Source organism: Callospermophilus lateralis, chromosome 9, assembly GCF_048772815.1.
Source record: "Callospermophilus lateralis isolate mCalLat2 chromosome 9, mCalLat2.hap1, whole genome shotgun sequence".
Classification (NCBI taxonomy): domain Eukaryota; kingdom Metazoa; phylum Chordata; class Mammalia; order Rodentia; family Sciuridae; genus Callospermophilus; species Callospermophilus lateralis.
The window spans coordinates 58,844,170-58,866,942 of record NC_135313.1 but is presented as its reverse complement, the minus strand read 5'-3'; the positions used below and the strand labels follow the sequence as shown (position 1 = coordinate 58,866,942).

General features: G+C 37.1%; 2 protein-coding genes across 4 annotated transcripts in view; both read left to right on the top strand.

Annotated features, from left to right (window-relative positions):
* The window catches only part of Hat1 (histone acetyltransferase 1), a 46,952-nt gene extending 42,784 nt beyond the window's left edge, over positions 1-4,168 (top strand). For both annotated transcript variants that reach the window (XM_076866117.1, XM_076866118.1), the window contains exons 10-11: positions 850-966; positions 3,731-4,168. In XM_076866117.1, the coding sequence (XP_076722232.1) occupies positions 850-966; positions 3,731-3,898 (285 nt within the window). In that variant the 3' untranslated portion in view covers positions 3,899-4,168. The remainder of the gene's footprint in view (positions 1-849; positions 967-3,730) is intronic.
* Positions 4,169-17,186: 13,018 nt separating this feature from the next.
* The window catches only part of Metap1d (methionyl aminopeptidase type 1D, mitochondrial), an 81,112-nt gene continuing 75,525 nt past the window's right edge, over positions 17,187-22,773 (top strand). For both annotated transcript variants that reach the window (XM_076865995.2, XM_076865998.2), the window contains exon 1: positions 17,187-17,241. In XM_076865995.2, coding sequence (XP_076722110.2) covers positions 17,202-17,241 — 40 coding nt within the window. In that variant the 5' untranslated portion in view covers positions 17,187-17,201. The remainder of the gene's footprint in view (positions 17,242-22,773) is intronic.

Sequence of the window (22,773 nt, the reverse complement as noted above, 5' to 3'; positions counted from 1 at the left end):
CTCCTGATATTTCTTTGATCACTTTTCTCTGTCTCCTCTTAACACTCTGAATGCTTACCTCAGGTGATCTTAACCAACCTTATGGTTTTAACTCTTACCTATGTACTGATACTGCTTAAATCCTCAGCTTTAGACCAGAATATCTAGAGTCCTGTTCCCTTAGTATGTGTACTTTTGTTGTCCTAGTTCATGCCCTCATCAATTTTTTTTGCCTGACTTAATAGCTTTTTAAATTGGTTTCTGTGCTCTTATTTTTACTATCATTTGTGTGCAGCTGAATGATTTGCTTAAAACTCAAATTTGTGAATATCATTTATGTTCCCATTTTAAATCTAGTATATTACAGTCCAACTCTTTATATATGTCTCCATCCTCACTGTATCCCTACTCCTTGCTTCAGTGTCAAGCTGCTCTGTTTTATGTGCACACACATACACACAGCACCCTCCCTATTCTAGAATGATATTCTCCTCCCTTTAAGATTCAGTTCAGGACTAGGGGTGTTGCTTAGTGGTAGAGCACTTGTCTAGCATGTCCAAGGCTCTGGGTTCCATCCTTAGCACTGTCTAAAAATAAAAAGATACAGCTCAGGTTTTATTTTTTACTCATTCAGGAATTCTCTTCTAACATTTGTTACCATAATACACTATGCATATTTCTGTCATTAAATTAACCCAAACCTTAATCATTTGTGTTACCTAGTAGACTTCAATCTCTTCAAGGACATTGCTTTTCCTCTGATGTCTAGCACTTTCTTGCCATGTCAATTATAAAATATATCCTGTGTTCTTTTGGGAAAGTGTCACTGATTTAATTTGAAAATTCACATTTTTCTTGTTTCATTTTTAGCAACACACTAGACGGGTTTATGAGATTCTTCGATTGCTGGTAACTGACATGAGTGATGCTGAACAATACAGAAGCTATAGGCTGGATATTAAAAGAAGACTAATTAGCCCATATAAGGTAGGACTTCAGATCTTAGACATTATACTCTTATCACTATTTAAAACAGAAGAAAAGCTAGCAAGTGCCAGTATTTGGGAGAGCCCAAATCACTTTGCTAAATTAACTTTTACGAAAGTGAAAAATATCATTCTCATAATAGAAAAATCTCACTCATCTTAAGGATAATCTAACATGGTTAGTTTTTTTTTTCCTTTCATTTGTATGTATCTTTTAAAAATCTGCATGCCTTTATTCTTTTCTAATAATTTATCTTGTTTTTTCCAATTTTCTTGTTTCATTTGTCATATGTATGTTCTTTTTCGGTTTTATTTTTTAACATTCTTCTTAGCTTTTTTTCCCCCAACTACCTTTTCTCTGTCCATATTTTTCTTCATAATGCAAAAATTTTCCTAAGTCAGGTTTGGGCCTTATCATTTGGCCATTTTTAGGAATGGATGAAGCTAAATGTTTTTATATAAATAAGTTTATATTAATGGTATTAATATAAATAAGTGGTATTTATATAACTAATGTAATGGTAATATAATTAAAGATTGTATTAACATAAATTTATATTTATCTTCATTAATTAAATATTGTCAACTGCCCTCATCTATGTAAGAATTAAGTTTTTGTTTTGGGGAAGAGAATTACTCTGAAGACCATGCAGTGTCCCAAGCCATTCCAGTCTTAAGGAATTCTACTTTTCAGTATTCATTTACCAGTATACAGTATCTCATATTCAACTCTATGAAATAGATATTAGATGGAAGAAAAAGGGGAAACAGGAGTTAAATAATTTGCCTAATTTCATAGAGCTAGTGAGCTGAGAAGGCAGGATTCAAGTCTTAACAGATATATATGTATACACACATATAGTGGAATATGTCTAGTTTAAGGAATACTAAATAAAACAAATACAACATTTTTTTGGTAATGTCAGAAAACTTACAAAAAAAGGCCTATCTCCAGTACTTTCTTGTACATTGTGTTAGAAATGTTTGTGTGACTATAAATTTAGCTTAAAGTGACAAACATGACACATTTGCCTAGTATTCCAAGGTTATTAGGGTCCTCTTTAAGAGACATTATTATTATTTTTTAAATATTTTGTTTTAGTTGTAGTTGGACACAATACCTTTTATTTTTATGTGGTGCTGAGAGTCGAACTTAGTGCCCCACACATGCTAGGGGAGCTCTCTACTGCTGAGCCACAACCCCAGCCCCATATTTATTAATTTTTAAGAAGGAAGGGTTTATGGCATTGTTTTTTGGGATTTTTGTTTGTTTTTATTGTCTTTGGGATGGCGCAGTACTGGGGTAGAACCCAGGAGCATTCTACCACCAAGCTACACCTCCACCCCTTTTTACTTTTTGAGACAGGTTCTCACTAAATTGCCAAGGCTCACCTCGAACTTGGGCTCCTCTTGCCTCCCCCTCCCAAGTTGCTGGGGTATTACAGGCCTATGCCCAGCTTATTGTCTTTTGAAAGACAAAACTCAGACTTCCAAATGGACTGTTAGGGTTTGAATCTGCCTTCTGAGTTCACTGGCTGTATGAGCTTAGGCAAATTATTTAACTCCTCTTGCCCTTTTTTTCTCCACCACATATCTAGTTCATAGAGTTTGTGAGTCAATATATGTGGATTCCCATCTCTAATATCAACTCTTTATTATATGCTCTAATAAAAGTGAATTGACATGATAATTAGAACAGTTTATCAAAACATGAAGTTTTGTATATTGCTGTATTGCCACTTAACTATGAATCTTGGATTTATTCTTCATTTCCCCAAATATCCAGTGCTTTCTCCTCTGCATTCACCCTGTCCTCTCCATCTCCACTGCTGCTGACTTGATTTAGGCTTTCATCACCTCTGGCCTGAACTACTGCAGGAGCTGCTTAGTCTTTTAGTCCCATCCCATCTATCCTAAATGTCACTGACAGTATTAATCTGACACAGTGTCCTGCATAAAATTGTTAACCAGCTTCCTACTGCAAACTCCTCAGTATAGTGACATCCTTAATAAAATGGAGAGAAAATTTACCTTTCTGAAACTTTTTCAACAGTATCTTAAAATTAGTATGTCCATAAATACATTGCTGCGTAAGGGAACCTAGGAATAGGAATAGTGGCAGGAAAATGCCAGATTGTTATTTTAAGTTAATGTTATTAATGATTATATAGTGAAATAAAGAATTATTGCACTTAATATCAGTTGCTTCTTCAAAAATGTACTTTATTGGGCTGGGGATGTGGCTCAAGTGGTAGCGCGCTCGCCTGGTATGCGTGCGGCCTGGGTTTGATCCTCAGCACCACATACAAACAAAGATGTTGTGTACGCCAAAAGCTAAAAAATAAATATTAAAAAAAAAAATGTACTTTATTAAAAGACTGTTTTATTGGCCAGAGGTTTTGTTATGCTTTGTTGGTGCTGGGGATAGAATCCATAGCCTGATGCTAGGCAAGTGTTCCACCACTGAGTTACACCCCCAGCCTTCACCAGAGTTGTTTATCACGTTTTCGAGGAGGCTACTAGTCATATATTTATATTTACTATTATCTAACACAAATACCAGGTTTTCCTAAGTCTTTTTTAAAGAGTTTGCAATTCCTGGTTAATTTTATGTTTAAGTAAGCTCCCTTAAGAAGAAAAATATGGGACAAGTTTGGACATTATCTCCTTACTACTCCTATTTTTAACATCTTTGAAGATTTAGTATTGTATAAAGAAATATATCTACTTTCTAATTCTAACAAGTAATTGTGTTTGTTGCTTAGAAAAAACAAAGAGATCTTGCTAAAATGAAAAAATGTCTCAGACCAGAAGAACTGACAAACCAGATGAACCAAATAGAAATAAGCATGCAACATGAACAGTTGGAAGAAAGCTTTCAGGAACTAGTGGAAGATTATCGACGTGTTATTGAACGACTTGCTCAAGAGTAAAGATTATACTACTCTGTACAGGAAGCCTGCAAATTTCTGTACATTGTGCTGTGGAAAACCTGATGGTTAATTTTCAAATATTGTAACATTTTACTTACATTAAAAGCTATGTATGTTATCTTTAGTTGAATATTTTCTTCTGGAGAGATTGTATATTTTAAAATACTGTCTAGAGTTTATGAGCATATATTGCATTAAAAAAAGATATAGCTTCTGAAATACTATGGTTGCTTTCTTCTTAACCAGTATAATAAATGCTTAGTTGTGATATATTAATGTGTGATGACTTTTAAATACTTCAGATTAACTTTTTTAATCTTGTTTAAAACCTTAGCTTTTAAGCTTTTTTGTTATCATTATTCCCACACTTTCCTTCTAAGATTTTAACATCTGACATCTTTAAAACACATTTCTTGCCTGGCACAGTGGTGCATGCCTATAATCCCAGCAGCCCGGGAGGCTGAGGCAGGAGGATCTCCAGTTCAAAGCTAGCCTCAGCAATTTAGCAAGGGCCTAAGCAACTTGGCAAGACCCTGTCTCAAAATAAATAAAATAAAAAGAGCTAGAGATGTGGCTCAGTGGTTAAGTGCCTCTGGGTTTAATCCCTGGTTCAAAAACAAAACACACTTCTCTAAGGTCATCATAATAATCTTTTCTAAGTAGGAGGTGGTTATGGTATAGGTTTGTTTTAAATTCCTGCCAGGCTGCGGCTCAGCAGTAGAGTCGCTTCGTACCTTTAAGACCCTGCGTTCAATCCTCAGCACAACATAAAAATAAATAATTGAAATAAAGGTAAAAATAAATGAATAAATAAATTCCTGTCTACATTAACTGCTTGTTTGGTAGGCAGGTAAGAGGGAACTAGATATGCCTGAAGCCTAAATGATTGGCATCAAATAATAATTGAAGATAATTTAGAAGTTAGCATAAGACATTTTATAAATAATGTAAGATAATTAGAAATCATTTTATAAAAATTAATATGCCATATGTAAAATAAGATACGTATCTGTTATGATTTACTATAAGTTTAGCAAGGAGTTGAAGTACAAGAAGAAATAAACCAAATTAATAAGTTATTTAATATAGTCTTATTTCTAATGAAGTTTAAATAAATTAATTGCTTGATCCAGAGTCGTGAAGTAAAACTTGAGATGTTTATAATGTGTGCCTGTAAGCTAGTAACATTATTATATAATGCTAAAAACAGGATGTAAGTTAAGCTTTATTTTTAAATAAAGTTGATTTGATGCTTGGGGCAAAGTCCCTATTTGGACAAGCACTATCTTGTCTTTAGATCAACTTTCCATTAGTAAATCTGTCAGTGATAAGAGACACAAAAGTAACTAGTAGCCTTGGGACACAAAATCGCTGTGTCCAATAGCATACCAACAGCACAAAGCTGTCTCCTTAAGTGTCTCATCTTAGAAGGCTGTATGTAGATAAAACTTGATTTCTGAGAGATCTTATACACACACACACACACACACACACACACAAATTTGCTACTAATGGAATGAACTAGTTCAGTTAAAATCCTTTCTGATGCCATGAAAGCAATTTGCTTTCCATCTAAATTTGCTAATAATTCACAATTTATAGTTACAAATGACCTCTGAAGAAAGAAAAATCTGTACATCAAACAAATTCTCCTTCAAGATACTTTTACTATGTAGAAACCAGAAAAGGTTGAAATAACACCAAAAGCCCTAGTCCTCTCCTTTTTAAAAAGTAATGTTCCTATATTCAGTTCATGGATAAAGATCTGATCTAACATTAATTTTGGGGACTTGAAAACTGTACCTTCATTTGGAGTTAGAATGATAAAAGTCTTAATATTTAGATGTGTACCTTACAGGGAAATGAAATATGAGGATAAATATATAGAATCATACATGAAACCCAACACAGCCAGCCAATAGTCACTTGCCCCCCCCCCCCCCCCCAGTCTTGGCCTTTACACCATTTACTATCCATATATGCACCGATTGTGTTATTACCTTTGTCACTGTCCTTCCTTTTCTTCCATCCTTAATTTGTCTTTTCCCTGTCCTCCACAAATTACATTTTTTTCTACATGTAATATATTTCCTTCCAAGCATCAGGTTTTTGTTTTTTTTTTTAATCTGTAAAATGAGATTATACTAGAATGATCTCCAAGGCTCCTCCTTGTTCTAAGGTCTTGCCTAATCTCACCCTAAGGCCTCTGGATATAAGTGTGGTATGTCTAAAAATGCAGTTTTCTAAATTACTTGTGAAAAAAGTACTATAAAGTCCCAAATTTTCTCCAGATTGCAAGGGATCTAGTTTGTTTTACCAGTGCCTTGTCTTTCTGAAGAGTTCCCTGATCTTGATTGAGAATTATTAGAATCATAGACCTTCTATGTCAACTAATTTAATTCTTAATATTCATTAAGTTCTTAGAATTTGAAAGCCTATTTAACAACATTAAATACTAATTTAACAAGTAGCCATAATTATTCCTTCTAAATGGAATTATTTTTACATTTGTACATTATGTGTGAATATACACTGAGTTTAGCAGTAATTTGTTTGCCTGTGGGGTACTGGGGATCAAACCCACAGCCTAAGTGATCCATCACTGACCTGCATCCCCTGGTTTTAAAAGTTTTTCTTTATGATTCTTACAAACGTAAAGTATTTTGTGTTAATGTAGCCAAGTTAAATCTTTTAACTGGGTTGGGTTTTTTTTCCTATTTTAGATAATATCAAATGAATTAATATCTTTACATATGTATATTTTGTATCTGTTAAATCATTTCTTTAAGACAAATTCCCAGGAGATGCAGTTACTGAGTCAAAGAGCAGGAATATCTCTATGGCTCAATTATATAAACACACCATATTTTCCAGAAAGGTTGGTAAAACACCAGATAGGAACCCATATGCTGATTTTAACAATTTCAATGGTATGGCATGTTGACCTTGTTTCAGTAGATATAAAATCTCAAATTTACATTTCTTTTACTTACTGAGAAGACTAAATATTTTTTCATCTTTTGTGTGATAAATTATCCATTAGATTTTTTTTGAAAATTTATTTTTTGCAGTTGATCTATGCTCTCAATTTATAGATTGACAATAGATCCAAAGGTTAAGTAAGGTCACATTATGAGTTAGTGGTGAAGCCAAAATTGCACACTAGACTCCTGAACACAACCTTTTCATCTTCCATCAAATATGCCAACCGACTCTTAAGCATGGTAGTCCATGAGGCTCTTCCTAAGAGTTATATGTCTTTCAGACATATATTCATAAGTGAGATCAGAGGTGTATATGTGTGTATGTATACATCGTACATATATAGAGAGAGTGTCATGTATATATGGTAACCTAGCATGCACATTGTTGTCATTTTTTTTTTTTTTAAATTGGTACCAAGGATTTAACTTAGGGGCACTGAACTACTGAACCACATCCGTAGCCCTTATTTGCTTTTCAGACAGGGTCTCAGTAAGTTGTGTATGGCCTTGCTAAGGCTGGCCTTGAAATTGCAATCCTCCTGCCTCAAGTTCCCAAATCACTGGGATTATAGGCATGCACCAACACACCTGGCATAATTTGTTTTTTTTTAAGCAAATGTCTTGGCTATTATTAGAGCTAACTGTTTTAATAGCTGCATGTATTCTGTTGTATGACATGCCATAAGTTACTTCATCAGTAACTTATTCAAGTTGTTTCCAAAGCTTTTCATTACAAAGAAATGCAATACATATTTTTGAATGTGTACTGTCCATACATGTGCAAGTATACATATATATCCAAGTTCTAGAAATCATGGACTTTAATTGCATAGTGACTATACTGCTTTACAACAGTTAAAATTATTATTTTTTCTTCATTTATTTTTATATGGTGCTGAGGATTAAATCCAGTGCTTCACAGGTGCTAGGCAAGTACTCTATCACTGAGCCACAACTCCAGCCCTACAACAGTTAAATTATTAACATGAACTAAGGTTACAGAAATTTGATACTGTGACAATCCAGAATCGCCTCTTTATATAAACAAGAGTATACTGGACATCTCCATCTATCTCCTTTCATGGCTACAGATTTGAATTGTCTTAAATACATGGTGACATGAATGTCTAGGCTTATGCATATAATTTTGTATATTCCTTTATTCTTGCTTATCTCTTCTCAAAACTTAGCATTCATAAAAATTGCTCTAATATCAAGCCACGGGTGGTGGCATACACCTGTTAATTCCATCTATTTGGGAGGCTGAAGCAGAAGGATTCCAAGTCTTGAGAGCAGTCTAGGCAACTTAGATCCTGTCTCCAAATAAAATTTTAAAAGGGTGGAGATGTATCTTAGTGGTAGAACACTTCCCTAGCATGTGTAAGTCTGTGGGTTCAATCCCAGTACCATAACAAATAATTAATAAATAACCTAATTTTGACTAGAATCTTATATATAAACTATCATCAATCAAGTGTGAAAGCAAAATAAAGGAACCTAAGAAATCAGAAAAATTACTTTATACTCTTTCTGATATTACCTGTAGATGTATTGTAGCAACATGAAAGTAAAATCAAAGCATGTAAGATGGGGAGTACATCAATGGCTCAGTGGTAAAAACACTTGCCTACCATGAAGAAGGCCCTGGGTTTAATCTCCAGCAACACACACACACACACACACACACACACACACACACTCACACAAATGAATCTCAGTCTAATAAAATGACAGGATGGCAACTGAACAAGATATTTAAGAAAGAAACTGTTCCAAATTGGAACAGGAAAATTATACACTCAAGAAAAAATGTCTGTACAAGGGTATGGCTTTGAGCCAATTCAAATATAATATCTATAATTGGCATGGCTTTGAGCCAACTCAAATATAATATCTACAGTTAGCCTGGCTTTGAGCAGTAACTAGAAAACAAAACAGTTCAAAGTGGTTGAGTCTGGAGTCAGATGAAGAAACAATAGAATGGGAGACCTACTTTTCATTCCAAACCTTGTAATAATTGTATAGGGTTTTTAAAAGTATATATGAGGGCTGGGGATGTAGCTCAAGTGGTAGCGCGCTTGCCTGGCATGCGTGCGGCCCGGGTTCGATTCTCAGCACCACGTACAAGCAAAGATGTTGTGTCCGCCGATGACTAAAAAATAAATATTAAATAAATAAATAAATAAAAGTATATATGAGTTACTTTTATTTAAAACTTTTAAGTAATATATTGTAAGCAATTGAAGTGCCATATGATGCCAAGTTTAAAAACCAAAACTAGTCAGGTGTGGTGGCACATGCCCATAATCCCAGGTACTTGGGAAGCTGTGGCAGGAGGACTGCAAGGTTGAGGCTAGACTGGGCAATTTAGCAAGATCCTCTTTCAAAATATAAAAAGGGCTGTAAATGTAGTTCGGTGGTACAGCACCCTGGGTTCAATTGCCAGTGTCACAAAACACACACACAAAAACAAACAAACAAATAAACAAACAAAAAAAACCACGAAGATTTTTTTTTGTCACTATGTAAAACTTTATCTGCTTCATTTTACCTTCATGCTCTGAAATTCTTTTTTTCACAAAGATGTTTTAAAGCTTACCTGAAGCAGGCAAATAGATCCTTTAGACAAGATAGTGCAATAAGATTATGCTATACCTGACTTGCGTAAATAAAGCAGAATTCGCCAAAAGTTTTTATTTAGATAGTTAAGAGCTTTCTTAATATTAATAATAATAAAAAGCAATACCCAATCATTTTTTGCAAATTAATTATCAAAGGAATCATAGTTTACTATGCACTCCATTTGGCAAAGGACTAAAGAGGGAAATTTGCTACCAAAAAAACTCTTCATTTTTGACACTTGGTTCTATGAGTCAATAGTCACTAAATGTACAACCAAAGCTCTGAAAATGAACATAATTTGGGGGGTTTTCCATGAACACTGTGGAGAAATTTTTTTAAAAGTATAGTTTGCCATCACTTATGAATATCTGATAAGCTATTACTGTAAGGCTTGATAATAAATGTCTTACAAATGTAAAAAAAAAAAATTAAAACCTTAAATTTGGGCTAGGGATATAGCTCAGTTGGTAGAGTGCCTGCTTCACATGGACAAGGCCCTGGGTTCCATCCCCCAGCACAACCACCAAAAACCAAACCAAACCAAACCAAACCTTAAATTTTACCAGAATGTACACAGGTTAGAAAAGGATGAGTCTTCCCTCCAACTTTTCTGGGCCTCACTGTCTTTTATCTTAGAAGGGGTAGGGTTAGAACTGGTTTAGGTGATTTTTTAAAGCCATTTCCAGTTCTTCAATTGTATTCTTCATCTTAATAAAAAATTAGCTGGAGATGTGCTGTGGTTAGACTCTCAGTTCACCTGGATAGTTTTTTAAAATGTTTAATTAGTCATTTTGGCAGGTGAATCTGCAGAATTCTTGGGCTGTCCGTGTTTGCCTGCTCTCTGAATCCCCTATTGTGAAGGCCAAGTGGAGGCCACAGTGAGGCTTGTTTGCTGTCTGTTGCTACAGCAGCTGCTGCTTCTCTTCCTTTATGTTTTACCAAGTGAAAGAAAATGCAGTGGTGTTTGTGAGTGCTTCAGATGTGAAGAATGCACTTCAAACAGGTTATTCTCTGGGTTAAAGTGGATGGGGTGAGCACATTGGTGCTCAGCTAAATGGGAAGAGAGGTCACAGCAGCATCTGCCCTCTTGTTTACTTTGATAGTTTCAGTCTTGAATATAGAATCTGTGGAGTGAGAGGCAAGCAGAAAATGTTTAAAATGCACTACTGCTTAGTTTCTCAGCCAGTTTGGGGAGTGAAGGTGGAGAGTGCGAGGGGAGAAGGGCACACAGCTAGTTTTTTCTTTATTAAATCCCTTCTAATTTCACAATCTCCATTTCGGAGATTCTTATTGAAGTCTTCTGTGTAACTGTTAACTGACCAAAGAGAACTGTTTCATGCTTAATAAGAAGGAAATATCAAAATCACAAAAAAATTTCAACCTTTGATATTAATGGTCAAACTGTTCTCCATAGGAACTAGCCTCACACTGTTTTACAGGACCATACATTTTAAATCAAACTCATTAAGAATTTAACAGCAAACACATAATCATAAGTCTAGTGAAATAATAGTTAAGTTGGAAAAAAAAGAAGATAATAACCAGAAACGCATCATCACTTCAAAAGGGAAAAGAAAAGAAACAAACAAAAACCCACAGGAAAGGCATTCTATAATCTTATAAAGGTGTGGAAAGAATGAAAGAAGAGAAACAAATACAGTGAAGGCAAAAGGGAGAGAAGACAAAGCAGACTGCAGTAGAGACAGAGAATATTGTGCATTCCTATTCTTTTGTAAATTCTATTTTGATTTGCCTTGTTACCTCTATTCTATAGTAATATGTAGCTGATCATGGTAAATCTGGGTACCTTTCCTTAGAAAGTCCAGCAAGTGATATGTGCATGGAAAAAAGTCCAGATGAATATACAGTAACTTGTTAACAGTGATTATATGGAGAGCACCTGGGGGATTTTTACTTTCTATATTACACATTTTTGTATTCTTGGAATGTTTTTCAAAGAGTACATATTACATATGGAAACAGAAGAAAAAGCAAAAGAGACCTTTTAAAAAATTCTAAAAAGGAGGTCAAGAGAGCATTTTCCCTCTTTCTTCTAAGTATGGATTAGAGATGCTAAAGGAAGCACTAATTTTCTCTCACCTTCATCTTTGCAGGAAGTGACAGAGGTCAAACAGGTACAATTTGAGTTCTATATTCTCAATTCTTGGGTTATGAGCTATGACCCCCCCCCCCTTACACTTGACATTGCTCCTATGGTTTGTATAGTCTTAAGGATATAATTTGGTCTTTCTTTTTTTAAAATATTTATTTTTTAGTTGTAGTTGGACACAATACTTTTATTTCACTTATTTATTTTTATGTGGTACTGAGAATCGAACCCAGGGTCTCGCACAGGCAAGGCAAGCACTCTATTGCTGAGCCACAATCCCAGATCGATCTGATCTGGTCTTTTTTTATGGACAATCTTGTGAGCATGTTAGCCTTAGCCTTCCAATTAGGTTCTTTATCTGTCTTTATTTTACTTGTTTATTTATTTAATGTGGTGCCGGGGATCAAACCCAGTGCCTCACGCTTGCTAGGCAAGCACTCTATCACTGACAACCCCAGCCCCACCAATTAGGTTCTTAATCCTTGCTTTCTTTTTGTGATGCTTGGGATCAAACCCAGGGCCTTGCGTACCCTAGGTAAGTGTGCTACCACTGACGTACATCCCCAGCCTATTAAGAACAAAGACAATATCATATTTCCTTGGAGCCTAGAGTAGGCACTTATTTATTTACTTATTTATTTATTGGGTAGTGGGGACCAAACTCAGGGGAACTCAATCACTGAGCCACATCCCCGGCCCTATTTCTTATATTTTATTTAGAGATAGGGTCTCACTGAGTTGCTTAGTGCCTTGTTTTTGCTGAGGTTGGCTGTGAACTCGAGATCGTCCTGTCTCAGCCTCCAGAGCTGCTGGGATTACAGGCATGCAACACTGCATCGGCCATATTTGTTGATTGGCTGATTGATCATTAAATTTTCTTGAAAAATTTTCACCTTTCTTACTCCAAATAGATTTTATTCTCTAGAAGTGTCTGAACAGGTGCTACTCTCTGAATGATTACCAACTGAGGAAGAGACAACAGCCTCTAAGGGTTCACACTTTCATTTAGATTTCATGGGGGCAAATGCATACTTCTGCTTAAAACCAACCTCCTTAGAACCAGTCCCAAGAGATGAGACAGGGAAGCTTTGACCTTTGTGTGTCACTGCACAGTTTCAAAGCCAACTCTGACCAAAACAGGCAGAATTATCAGAAAGCTCTGATGCACAGCACAGTGTGAGGGTCCTGAGACCACCCTCATATTCTTCCTTATATCCTTCTCTTCTTTCTCTCAGTCCTTGCCACTATTCTAGGCAGGCGACAGTTCCAACAATGGATATGGGATTATGTTGAAGTGAGTGTCATCACTGCTTACAATCTCACATCATATTTTCAAGCTAAAAGACTGCAGCAGCTTGAAATAGACGCCAGCCAGACTGGTGTTAGGCCCATAACACCAACACCACCTCTGGGAAATGTTTAGATCTTACTCTATTAGCACAGCCTGGTTCTGTTTTACTTCCCTTCCTTGGCAGAGTGATCAAGAGGGGGCAGCATGCTATTTGCTGAGCTCATGCCTACAAACATCTACAGACCCTAAAATTTTCAGAATTTCAGTGTAGGAGGGGTCAGGTAGGACAATCTCAATAAAAGAGGGTGGAGTTTCATTTGTATAGGAGTTAGAGGGCTGAGAAAATGTCATTAAACAAATCAACTAAAGTCCCCCTCCTCTTGTTCTGGGTCCCTCTTTGCAATGCTAAAGATCAAGGAAATAGGGCACAAACAACAAAGAGAAAGCAAACTTGGTTTCTCACAACTGCCTCACATATGGCATTACTTTCTCCTCATAAAATATGGGGTATTTACACATTTTCTCTAAGAGTACCCCTAGATTGCTCAGAAACATGTCCATGATTATCTCAAATGACTATATAGGAAACATGGCATCTCTGCCAGTAAGCTGGCTGAATGTGCCTTCAAACTATCTGCCTGAACGTATAATCATTCAAAAGTTAGACCCTAACTTTAAAGGGGTCCAACCAGCTACTAAGACAGGCCTCTGTTACATGTACAGAGTATGTTTATGCAGGATTCCTTATTACTGGAAAGAATGTTCATTTTGCATAAAATATGGAAATAAATGAAAGCACTTCCTCATCTTCAAATTGGACAAATTAGAGGGCAGGATTGGAAATATTATTCTCAAGCCACAGAGTAAAATGCTAAGAAATGAATCTGAGATCAAATTAAAGGGCTAATTTTTCTGAGTCGGATGACAAAACTGAAAAGCAGGGTCAGGAAGGGAGAATGAAGGCAACTCAGTCTAGATGAAAAGCCCAGTGAAGCTGTTCAGGTTCCAACCAGTTTCCCCTCACAGACCATGGAACCTGCTCTGTGCCCAACAGGAAATATCATATTAACTCACTAAGGTTTTTTTTTTAATATTTATTTTTCAGTTTTAGGTGGATACAATATCTTTATTTTTATGTGGTGCTGAGGATGGAACCCAGTGCCTCACACATGCTAGGTGAGCACTCTACCACTTAAGCCACAACCCCAACCCCTAGTTCACTTAATTTTACAATGCATTCATATATAACAATTTTTTTTAGATTCATAAAAAACTTCACCCCTATTTTATATTCAGTTTTTAAGTATCTTGCACTATAGGTAGTTCTAATAAGTATATAAAAATCTAAACTTGTGAGACAAGTTACACAATGATGCATCACAAAACAAAATTTTTAAAAAGGAATTTACTTCATGTCACATAATCCCTTACAGCATTTAAAGATTCAATACATATATTATGAAAAATTTGTTTGATTTAAATTTTATCACTAACTATATACAACTTTGCAAAAATTTATAATAAATTGGAATAAGTCTATAACATCATTTAGTAGAAGGAGGAAAGAAAACTTTATTTTTAAAAATTGCATAACAATTTACTTCTGATTTATTTCTTTTATAAACAGAGATACAAAGATTTTTAAAGATGTGAATGAGGCATGATCTTTTCAAAATCGAGGTAAAAGACCTACAAAACAATAATCAATCACAATTAATAAAAACATTTCAACATTCTAAATTGAATTTTTTGGACACAGAAACTGGAGCTTTTAAGAAATTATTCTTTATTTCTTGAACCCTGGTTTTGAAAAACTATTAAAGTTTTTATTCAAGAATCCCAAGTACAAAATCTGAAAAATAGAGTTGAAATCAATGAAGTGCTACCAAAGTTTACTTAAGTTTCATTTCACAGGTAGGAGCATGGGCAGAAACAGAGTAGAGAAGACCTGATTCTGTAGAAGTTGCTCATCAAAGTAAAAGCATTCTAATGCTCTGCATGCCAAGGACCACCAAATGTTAAAATCACATGACATCTTAGATGATAGTGGTCTAGCATTTCATTCTGTTGGTCACTATGCATATATCTATTGTTGGAAGGACGTGGTATGAAAGAAGCCAAATCAAGGATCAGAGGGTGAGCTATTACCCATGTAAGTTCATATATGCTTTATTTCTAACTCATCCTAGATGTCCACATGCTCAACTTATTAGGGATTTCCTCAGTGGGAGTCAACCACACTGGTGCCAATTGGGTTCTCATAATGTTTCCTTTTCCTTCTAGTTGCAGGGGAATAAATTATGCATTTGTTTTCCAAGGGCTCAGTATGAGTTAAGCCACATGTGTTCTATTTCACACGTGTTTGAAATTGGGCTCAATACCCCCTGACATTTCACTAGGGACTTCTAAATTTCTTTTTTTCTGAAGATTTCCTGACACTTGGTGTCCAGCTAATTCTCAGGCTCCTTTTGCTGCCTTCAGATTGTTGGCTTCAGTTATATAGAAAGGGCAAATTTACCACATTTGGAAAACCCTACCCTGAAACTGATCTGTTTGTAAAAGGTGGAGTTTGAAGTAACCTGTAGGAGTTTATTTCCTTCTCATTCTTGTACCTCTTATTTAGCACAGTGGAAAAATATTATTTTATCTTTCAAAAGCATCTCAAGCTGGGTCTCCAAGAATTATTCCATGTGTCCTCTATTTGAAACTTTAAAAGTAAAAATATGAAGCTTATATAGTTATTTCAAAGAGCTTGAGTGTTCCAAGAATTGATGTTTACAATGAGGGGAAAAAGCAAGTCTAAAGTGTAAGTATGTAGCTGGGTAGAGCAGGCCTGTAATCCCAGCAGCACAGGTGGCTGAGGGGAGGACGGCAAATTCAAGGCAAGCACCAGCAGCAACTTAGCTAGACCTAAGCAATTTAGTAAGACCCTGACTTTAAAAAAAAAAAAAAAAAAGGTAACTATGTGATTCCATTTATAATACACATATTTGCCTATAAAAGGACTGGAATGATGTACACAATGGTTTACCTGGAAGTGAGATTGTGGTGTACAGAAAGGGTGAGAAACGTATTTGCACTTTTTCCTTTACTCGTTTCTGGATTGTTTAGATTTGTCACTGAGTAAACTATAAATTCTTAAAAATTAGTTAGAGCCAGGCCCAGCAGCTCGGGAGGCTGAGACAGGAGAATCACGAGTTCGAAGCCAGCCTCAGCAATGGCGAGGCACTAAGCAACTCAGTGAGACCCTGTCTCTAAATAAAATTCAAATAGGGCTGGGGATATGGTTCAGTGGTCGAGTGCCTCTGAGTTCAATCCCCGGTACCCGCCCCCGCAAAATTGGAAGACATCACACACACTGATAAAGAATCCTTATCAATCCTGACTGCGTTTTAAGTCCAGAATCTACTACATTCTCCATTTGACTGGTTCCTTGGAGAGTTCAGTTCCTTCTGCAGACATTTCTTGGGTATCAGGTTCTGAAATGGGGACACAGGCTACCAAGATAAGTAACACTTGGTCTATGACAGAATAGACTCTACCCCAGAGCACAGGTGAGAGGAACCGTGAATTTGGAGGAAAAAAAGAAAGAAAGAAAGAAAAAAGGGAACCATCATCCATAAAGACACATCTGCTCCCTCACTTGACTCATAATTGGTCTTCTGTAGGCTTCGCAGTGTAACTCACATTTTAAAGCTGTCCTTGGGGAAAGAGAGGCCCTCCAAACATACTCACTGGGGTACTTAGGATAGCTTTTGCAGCGGCACACAGATCCTGTCTTGTAGGGAGTCTGAGTAACGTAAATTCTAGAAGAACAAAGAGGGAATTGGTGACTTTGAACAAATTTTACCTTTCAACTGAACCTAGGGAAATAATTTGCAACAGAGTGGCAGCCGTTGCAAAGTGCTATACTGAACATAGATTGTGCTTTTTTAAAAATTTTCCACCCAACTTCACGTTTCCATGCATCAACATTTTGATGCTATAAATATTGGATGCCACGCTTACCTGATAGGTTTCTTCCATCCTACCTGGGCGCGGGTGCTCAGAGCCAGCGCGCGAGATGCGGCTGGAACAGCCTCTCGCGGTCGGAGCCGGCTCCGCCGGCAGGGGGGTTCAGCTGTCCGCTGGGGTGTCGGAGACGCTCCGCTGCCACGGTTCCCGCAGTTAATATCCCGCGCGCACGCGCACTCGCTCCGGGCGGCTCCCGTGCCTCGGGTCTTGGGCAGGGCTGCAACTGGACCGCGCCAGTGGGCGGGGCTGAGAAGAGTACTCGGCCACGTGACCAGCGCCAACATGGCGGCGCCCAGCGGCGTCCACCTGCTAGTCGGCCTAGGTAAGCGCTCTGAGGACAACCCCGCAAGGGTTCGCGCGGTCGCTCACTCATGAGCACCGCGGTTCAAAGGGAAACCCGCCCGCGCTCAGACTTCTCCGCGCACTGGACACACGCAGGCTCATTCGATGACATACCCACACTGTGTAGGAACACTTTCGTTCACTCCACCACTCGCCTGAACTTCGTCTTGCGTGGTTCCTCTTGAGATTGTTCAGACCATTGTCTCAAGTTTTCCTCCCCCGCTTCGGTGTATCATTAGTGTTGTAAACATTTATTCTGGTGCGGAGCCAGAATAACTCTTAAACGCACCTGGATACTCTTGCTTTCACCGGAGCTATTCTGTTGACGTTTCTTTTGAGGAACATGCGAAATGTGATTATTCTTTTCCGATGATTTGAGAACAAATGATGTGGTTGTTATCCTGAATGAATGTTGGGATCTTAGTTAGGAGTACGAATAAAGGAAATTCGTTGGGTTTGATCTTGGTTCTGAGTCTTTGTTGGAAAGAACTCGGAAATTGTTTCAAGGACAAGGAAACAGGAGAACTAACATTTTGAGGAGCTCCTTTAGTGTCAAGCACGTAGGAATAGTCTGTTGAGGTAAATATTATTTTCATGGTATTACCTACCATTTAAGAGCTTTTAAAGTATATTGTATTGGTATTGTGTTTAAGCACATTACATATACTAGCAACCTTTTAAAACCCAAAGAGTTAGGCATTATTCCATCTTAGCAGATGGGAAGTGAAGCTACAAAGGTTAATATAACTATGGTCACCTAGGTGGTAAATTTGAACGTGAAAATTTTATTTTGAAGGCGTATTCCTCTGTACTGCATGGCACGATTTTTTTCATAGAAAACAGTATGTAAAGTTCAGGTGAGACAGACAAGTATAAATGTAAGAAGTAAAGAGGACCCGTAAGATTGATAAGCAGATAGACCTCAGTATTTCAGTGTCAATGGAGATGAGTAAGGAGCTATAGAAGATTTGGTGAGAGATATGTAAGGTAATGGAGGAAGGTAATGTACTGGTTGCATCGAAGAATGGAGGTCAACGTGAGTGCAGTTGTGAGAAAAGAGAGCGAGTTTACATCTCTTAAGATCTAGGCTCCAGTCCAAACTCTACTAATTAAGTTACTTTTTTTGGTAAGAAATAATGGCAATTAGACTTTGTGTTTGTGTGCTGCAGGTAATGGTGAAGAGGATCTAAGGAAATACTCAAGGTAGAGGAGTCTCCCAACCCCCACCCCCAACCATATATATGGGTGTATACACACGTGGTATATATTCATTTACATGTATTTAGTATTATATATTTAATCTCTTTGCAGATTGCAAAAATAACATGACGCTTTTCCTTCCTTCCTTTCCACCTAAGATTTTGACAAATGAAGGTTTAAACAATCTTGGGGAAGCTACTAGTAGAAAGTCAGGCCAAGTTATTGGTCCCTATAACCAGGCCCAGCTATCCCACGGTGCTGCAACTGCCATGACAGGGATCTTGATTAGAAAAGGAAGGGAAAATGTGCCAGGAAGAGATTTTAGTGATGGGGAAAGGGCTCCCCTCTAAACTAATTTATAGCCTGTTTTAAATTGCAGACAGGTTTAACTGCAACCTACTCCCCAACCCCCAGAGTATAAAATGAAGGGTAAATTCATAAAAAAATCTTATCAGTATTTCTTCCCCCTCCTTATCCATCTACAATGATTTAAATTAATCTACCACAAATTTTTTTATTGGTTCATAATAGTTATATATAACATTAAGATTCATTTTGACATAATAAATACATGAAATATAAGTTGCTTCAATTCAGTCCCCAGTACTTACTCTTATCTTCCCTCTCCTCCCTCCCCCATTTCCTTTCCTGTACTCTATTGATCTTTCTATTTATTTACAGTTTTTAATAGTAGTGTCTTGTGGATATACATAGTAGTGGAATTCACTGTAGTATCTTCATCTATCTATATACATTGGAAAGTTAGGTTAAATCATTCCACTGTTTTCCCCTTATTCCATCCCTCCTCCTCAATCCCCTTCTTCTACTCTCCTGATCCTTCTTTTATTTTGATGGAATTCTTCCCTCTATACCTCCTACCACTGTTTCCTCTCCCTTTCTCTCTCTCTCTCTCTCTTCCCTTAGACTAGCTTCCACATATCAGATAAAACATTTCACCTTTAACCATGTATCTTTATATATCTAGATCAGTCTCTTGGAACCAAGCAAGAGGTATTAAGAGCCTTGTAGCCTCCCCCACTTTACTAGAATCTTGTTCTACCTCCTGAAGCTACTGCACAAGATCTTTTCCTCAGTGAGTATGGGAAGGAATTGGACAAGGCAAGTAAGGGGACATATTTTTTTCTATTTTATTATTTTTGGCACTGCGGATTGAACTCAGAGGCACTTATCCACTGAGCCACATCCCCAGTCCTGTTTTGTATTTTATGTAGAGACAGGGTCTCACTGAGTTGCTTAGCACCCGGCTTTTGTGAGGCTGGCTTTGAACGTGGGTCCTCCTGCCTCAGCCCCACCCCCAAGCCTCTTGGATTACAGGTGTGTGTCACCACACCCAGTAGGACATATTTTTTCTTCACACTCTTGTATGACTCATTCTCCTTGGATTGCCTTCAGTCTCTGATTTTCTGACTTTCATTGGCTCGTCTGTCAGCTTTCTCCTGTTATCGCCCCTGCTGGAATTCAAGCTTCTTGTAAGCAAGAATTTTTCCTTTTTTATCCTGCTGTCCTTCCACAGTCCATGTAGAGGTTGCTGAAGCCAGGGAGGGGAGAGGGAAAAGACTTGGCCTGACCAGCAGAAAGGCCCATTTGGTAGGTGTGTGGAATAGGTTGGTCTTTCCAAAGGAAGGGCTACATGGCACAGTATATTGTGGTGTAAATTATGCATACCTTTTAATACTCTACATCTAGTAATTTATCCTAATAGAACAATAGGATGAATGTGCAGTGTATGAACAAAACTGTAACTTTTTTGTGTGTGTGTGTGTTGGGACTCAAACCCTGGGCCTTGTGCATGCAAGGCAAGCACTTTACCAACTGAGCTATATCCCCAGCCAAAACTGTAACTTTATAATGATAATAATTGGGAAATATTGGACAGAATTTGAAATGTCCATTGGGAAGAAAACGACTACAGGAATTATAGTTCATCCATGCAATAGAGTGCTTAGCATCCACTTAAAAGATAAGGTAGATAGATGTACTGTACATTTATAATTGCTGACACATATTGAAAATAAAAGGTAAGGTATAGAACAGTATATTTCACTAATGTAAAATTACATATCAATGCCAGGTGTGGTGGCACTGCCTGTAATCGAAGCAACTAGGGAAGCTGAGGCCAGAAGATTATAAGTTCAAAGCAGCCTCAGCAACTTTGCAAAACCCTGTCTCTAAATAAAAAATATAAAAAGGGTTGGGGATATGGCTCAGTGGTTAAAGTGCTGCAGGGTTCAATCCCTAGTATTAAAAAAACAGAACACTAGTTACATTTAATGTTTCTTTATGTGTTTATATATGCATGAATCTGGAGGTGCTGGGGGTATAGCTCACTGGTAGAGCATTTGCCTAGCATGCCGATGGCCTGAGTTCAATCCCCAATATCACATAGATGAGAGAGAGAGAGAGGTAGAGGTAGAAATCTGGAATGATGTTCACCAAGTATCAAGAGCTGCCATTTCTAGATGATGGGGTTGGGCTTATTTATATTTGATATGTATAAATTTTATACAGTGGGCAGATAACATTCTCATTACAAAAAAGTAATTTTCTTTCTAGGTGCAGTTGTACATGCCTAATCCCAGTTACTCAGTAGGATGAGGCAGGAGGATTGCAAGTCTGAGGCCAGTCTTGACAACTTAAGGTGATTGTGTCAAAATAAAAAATAATATTGAATGTTGGAATGGAACCAACATTCTTTAACTATGTATCCTTTACTATGCATATTCTCTGTAACAAAGCAAAATGTCTATATAATAACATAGGGATAGAACATCTTTCAGATTCCCCTGGTCAAAGAATGGCGAATGAAAAATGCAAATATACTCATGATTTAAAATACATATAATACTATTATTTTATTTACTTTTTTTCTTTTAACAAATATAAGGGCTGGGGTTGTAGCTCAGTGGTAGAGTACTTGCCTAGCACATGTGAGCACTGGGTTCAAATCTCAGAACCATATAAAAGTAAATAAATAAAATAAAGGATTTGTCCATCTACAACTTAAAACAAATTTAAAAAAACAAGTATAAAATATTTTAAGTGCTTTTTGTTCACTTAGGACCCTAAGACCGTTGATTCCCCCACTGACAATTACTTACCCAAGTGGTTTTTCAGAAAATTAGTGTTCAGGTAGGGGACAGGTTTTAGTGCATGATGAATTAAGTACTTTAAACTTCTGTCAAGCAGCATGAGGTCCTTGTTATTTCTGTAAGAAAATGTGTGCTCAGTTTATTGTTTTGGTTTTGGCTTTTCAAACTGGAGATTGACCAGGGGCACTTTACCACTGAACTACATGCTTAGCTATTTTTATTTTTTAAAAAAATATTTTTAGTTGTAATAATACCTTTATTTTATTTGTTTATTTTTATGTGGTGGGGTTGAACCCAGTGCCTCACTCATGCTAGGCAAGTGCTCTACCACTGAGCCACAAGGCCAGCATCAGCAACTTAGTAAGACCCTGTCTCAAAACTTAAAAAAAAAAAAGGACTGGGAAAATAGTTTGGTAGTAGTGCACCCAGGTTCAATCCTCAGTATCCCCCCCACTCCCCAAAAATTAGGATGCAGTTCATAGGTGCTTTGAAAAATGCTCATGTTAATAAGGAGCTTCCCATCACAGGAACTACATATAACTATATTCCTAATGATAACCAGAGAATGAAAATGGAATTTTGCTTTATATTTTAACAAATATATTCCAACTATAGTATATGACCCTAAAGTCATATATACTTGTATGCTTTTTTTCATCTGCTTGAAACAGCTTTCTATATAGCACAAATAGCTCCTGTCTCCCATTGAAATTGTGAGATTTATGTAGACTTTCAATGATGGATGTTATGCTGTTGTTTAAAAAAAGGATGATGTTGACCTCTATTAGTTGATATGGATGATGTCTACAAATATATTATTTGAAATAATTAGAACAATTTAATATAATGCCATTTTGTAAAATCAGATGCAAATATTATGGTGTATGTGTATATGTGTCTAATGTGTATAATATAATGTAAACAGAGAGGAAGAGGAGAATGGCATACATGAATCCCAGTTTTTTTAGGGAGGGCACGGGGGATTGATCTCAGGGGCACTCGACCACTGAGCTATATCCCCAGCCCTATTTTGTATTTTATTTAGAGATAAGGTCTCACTGAGTTGCCTAGCGCCTCGCCATTGCTGAGGCTAGCTTTGAACTTGAGATCCTCCTGTCTTAGCCTCCTGAGCCGCTGGGATTACAGGCACGCACCACCACACCTGGCCATTAGTCCCAGTTTTTATGAAATGCCCACTTTCC